Source organism: Monoraphidium neglectum, assembly GCF_000611645.1.
Source record: "Monoraphidium neglectum strain SAG 48.87 unplaced genomic scaffold scaffold00435, whole genome shotgun sequence".
Lineage (NCBI taxonomy): Eukaryota > Viridiplantae > Chlorophyta > Chlorophyceae > Sphaeropleales > Selenastraceae > Monoraphidium > Monoraphidium neglectum.
In genome coordinates, this window is record NW_014013193.1 from 17463 (window position 1) to 21499 (window position 4037).

Below are 4037 nucleotides of genomic sequence, written 5' to 3' on the forward strand. Positions count from 1 at the left end.
GTGTGTGTGTGTGTGTGTGTGTGTGTGTGTGTGTGTGTGTGTGTGTGTGTGTGTGTGTTCGCGCGTGTGTGTGTGGCGTCCACAAAGCCAAACCTTGCAAGGCCCCAATCGTGCCATGCACCCTCAAGAGCTCGCCAGCTCCCCTCCCGCCGCAATCACACGCAATTATGTGCCGAGGCGCGCACGTGCTCGCGCACGTGTCTGCGCCAGCCTGCGCGCCGGGCGCACCAAGGAACACTTGTCGGCCGCTCGGAGCCTGCGCATGCCCGAGCGAGTCACCTCTTGCAACTCAAGCGCGCCGTCACCCTTTGTTCGTGCGTTTCTTGCCCACAACCGCAGACTGCTGTGCTGAGGACACTATCACCGTCACCGTCAACCCCAGTGAGTGACCAGGCCTGCTCAGTCAAACCAAACCACCACCCTATACCCCCGCAACCCGTCAACCCATCCAACCTCGGACACCGAACACCGCCCGCAACCCTCGGGGGTCCCCTTGCATCACGACCGGATTGCCGCCTAGCTCACCTGCGATAAACCGCCTGCGGTGCGCCCAGATGTTGGCACATGCCTCTCTCCTGATCGCCTCCTGTCGTACTCTGCCCCTTACCGCAGACTGCGCCGACGGGTACAAGCTCACGGCCACTCCTGCCACTCAGAGCGTCGTGGCGGGCGCCGGCGGCACCGGCACCGCTGACGTCACCATTACCCGCAGCCCCTCCCTGGCCGGCGCGGCCCTCACGTTCGGCCCGAACCCAATCACGTGCACGCGCAAGGGTGTCACAGACGTCTACACCTGCACCAACATCCAGCCCGGCACCAACGTCATCACCGTCTCCGCAGCAAACAACGGTGCGCGCGGACGTGCACGAAGCGCGCAAGTTTGTCCTGTATGGGGTGTGCTAATACGTGCACAGGCCGAGGGTCCCCTTGCATGGTGCTGACAAACCACGAATTGGTGTGGCCTGGCTGTGCCGTCCTCCACCCCACCAGCTGCTCTCTGCTCGCCTTCTCACCCTGCCTTTCATGTGTTGCAGTGGGCTGCGACGCAAAGACATCCTTCACCGTTGTAGTCACCCTGAGTGAGTGCCTGGACCGCCCTGCAGGGCACCGCGCATGATCGAACGGCCCATGGCATCAACAACCGCAGCGTGCAGCCCGTATCAGCAGGCCGGCGTGTCCCCGCACTTGTCGGCGGCCCGCCAAGGCTCCCCTCGCAAGCCGCGACCGACGCCGCCTGCCCCCGCCCCCTGTTCGGCCGCGCCCCATCCCCACAGGCTGCGACTCCTACAGCGTCTCAATAACGGCGTCCCCGACGACGATCACCGCCCCCAGCGCCGGCTCGATCCCGCCAGTCACTGTCTCCCTGGCGTTCACGCCCGCCTCCTTCCCCACCGACGCCACGATCACCTTCACTGGCGCGACCTGTGCGCTCATCAAAACGGGCGCCCCGCCGTACACCTACTCCTGCACGGGCCTCAAGCTCGGGGTCAACACCATCATGGTCACTGTCTGCAACAACGGTGAGTATGCGGCAGCGCCGGGCGGCCCCTTCCTGCGCTTGAGCCTTGGGCGCGGTTCCCCTCAAGATTGCCCTTCCAGCTTCCATTCGTGCAGCTGGTCTGGCTCGAAAGCATGCGTTTGCTGTACTCTGTGGCAGGCGGGCCTCCGTAATCCCCATATCAACTGCAGGTTCCTTGCGCATGGCAGCCTGCTGTTCCCTCGTTTGTTTTGCGCACACGCGCATGCACACTCAAAGTAGACGCACGAAACACATAAGCGCCGCCCCAAAAACCATGCGCCCCGCCCCCCGCGCCGCAGGCTGCGACAAGTCGGACGAGGTCAAGGTCTTGGTCAAAGGCCCCTTCGGCGGCTGCTACACCCGTACCAATGGCTTCTGGAAGAATCGCGGCGCCCAGACGCAGTACTTTGTCGACGGCCTCAAGCTCTGGGGCCGGTCCTTCACCCAGGCGGCCACAACCAAGACGGACACCGCCCAGACGTGCACGCTCGCCGACCCCCTGCGCGTGCTGTGCGTCAAGGGGCAGTCCCTCTGCGACCTGCAGCAGCTCGGCAAGCAGTGCATGGCGGCGCTGATCAACGCGCGGATCAGCTCCACCTGCAGCGGCGACTGCTTCACGGGCGCCACCGGCCTCGGCTACAAGGCAAACCTCGACTTCTGCTGCGGGCCGACCGCCCCCCCGCCCGACGCCAAGATCTCCAGCTGCATAGGCTTGATCGACAACTTTAACAAGGACAAGAACTTCGTCGGGATGGCGCCCCTGCCCGCCGACGCCTCCCCTGCCGACCAGGCAAAGTGCCCCAACCTGCCGGGCGGCGGGCCCACTTCCACGCAAGGCTCTTGCTCGAAATACGCCGACCAGAGCTCGACGGCGAACGACCAGTGCAAGGCGGGCTACTGCTACAACTCCCGCCGCAGGCTGCTGCTCGAGTTTAGGGGCGAGCTGTGATCTCAAACTCTGGTCACGGCGGGCACTCGCGGGGCGCGTGGCCCCCGGCCGGCGCGGGCCCCGCCCAGGGCGCCCCGCCCCGTTGTTGAGCGCGCCGCGCCATCGGCCGCGCCGCAGCCGCAGCGGCTGCGGCTTGCGGGACAGAAAATAATGCTTGCCTTGCATGACGGGGCATGTGTGTGCGGAGGGTGCGCGGCTGGCACACCCTTTTGGCGCCTTCGTTGCTTGGCAGCCTGTGCGCGACGCAGTCAGCAACGCAGTTGCATGGGCGGCGTGTGCATGCGACTGCGAGCTCGTCCGCTGGGGGCGGGCGCGCGGCTGCTCGCCAACCGGCTCGGCGCGTCGCGCTGCGGTGTTTACTGGCACTGCCGGTGGCTTTCTTGGCCGTCGGCCGATGTTGCTGCTGGTCAGGCATGTGCGTGCACACATGTGTGTACTCACCGCGTGCCGCATGTGTTGCGAACGCCGCGCGCTCAGCGGCCGCCTCCAGATAACGCCTGACGGTGCATCGATTCATCACAAGGCGCCGCATCCCTCCAACCATAACCGCCAGCAAGCGTGGCAGCAGCTGCCTCGTAAGAGGCGGCTGCAGCCCGCTTGCTCGCTGGCTTCCTGCCGGGCCCAAAGGCACGCCCCAATTTTCCCACAATAACGCGGCCGGACCTGCGGTCCCGGCCTCGGCTTCCGCCGCGCTGCCGCTGCCGCAAATAAGTGCGCCGTTTGCGTGTGGTGCGCGGAAGCCGGTGGCTGTGTGCTTGCTATCCCTCTTGTCAATAAACGTGCATGCGTGCCCAAGTCTGCACATAAGCCCTGAACATCGTGTCTCTTTGAGTTCTACTTCTATCCCCATCTCTCTGGTTTTGGCACCCAGCACCCCCTTCCAGCGCCGCTCGCCGTTCAGTCAAAAGCTGCACGGTTGCGGTTTTCAAAGACGCCTTCAATGAGGTTGGACCTGTAAAGGTTAAGGATGTCAATCCCTGCCGTCGGTCGCGCAGTACGTGTCGGCCAAAGTTCCCTGCTGCTTGTCGAGCCCGTCCCCCTGCCCCCTTCCCGCCTGTCACTCCACCTCTGGTGGGTGCGCCTCCACCCAACACCGCGCTCTCATCTCCAATGGCGGCTTCCAAGCAGCGCCACGTCGTCCTTTTTCTGGCATGCGCCCCGTGCGAGCACACGGGCACTTGAGCCTGCGGCCGGCAGCGCCGCGCTGCCGCCACCCCGGTGGCGGCGCCTTGCTAGAGCACTGTGTGTCATCCTGTGCGGCATTTGCTGGCACCGGGCTATGATTACCCGGGGTACCTCTGCACCCAACGCACGCGACTTGGGGCCGGGAACGACTATTGCATTTGCAGGGCATCTGTCTGCGTGCGGGCCCTGTGTGTGCCCGCGCGCGCCTGCTGCTCCAAGCGCTGCGATCCCGCGGCACGCGGGCCGCCCTGGCTGCACGTGGTTGGATGGGGATACTGCGCCTCCGCTTTCCTGGGTATCGTTTTCAGTGCCGGTCGCCCAATCGATCGCACAGGCGTTGCTGCAGCTACTTGGTTGCGTAAGCAGTTTGCTTGGTGATGGCGG

The 4037-nt window shown here is 65.1% G+C and overlaps 1 protein-coding gene across 1 annotated transcript; it reads left to right on the forward strand.

The window, feature by feature from the left end:
* Window positions 1-115: 115 nt before the first annotated feature.
* Window positions 116-2468, forward strand: MNEG_3461 (hypothetical protein; the record flags this gene model as incomplete). Its single annotated transcript, XM_014048065.1, has 6 exons — window positions 116-185; window positions 340-381; window positions 613-849; window positions 1035-1079; window positions 1275-1520; window positions 1819-2468. 6 exons carry the CDS (start codon window positions 116-118, stop codon window positions 2466-2468), a joined length of 1290 nt encoding a protein of 429 aa, XP_013903519.1.
* Between the last annotated feature and the right edge of the window lie 1569 nt (window positions 2469-4037).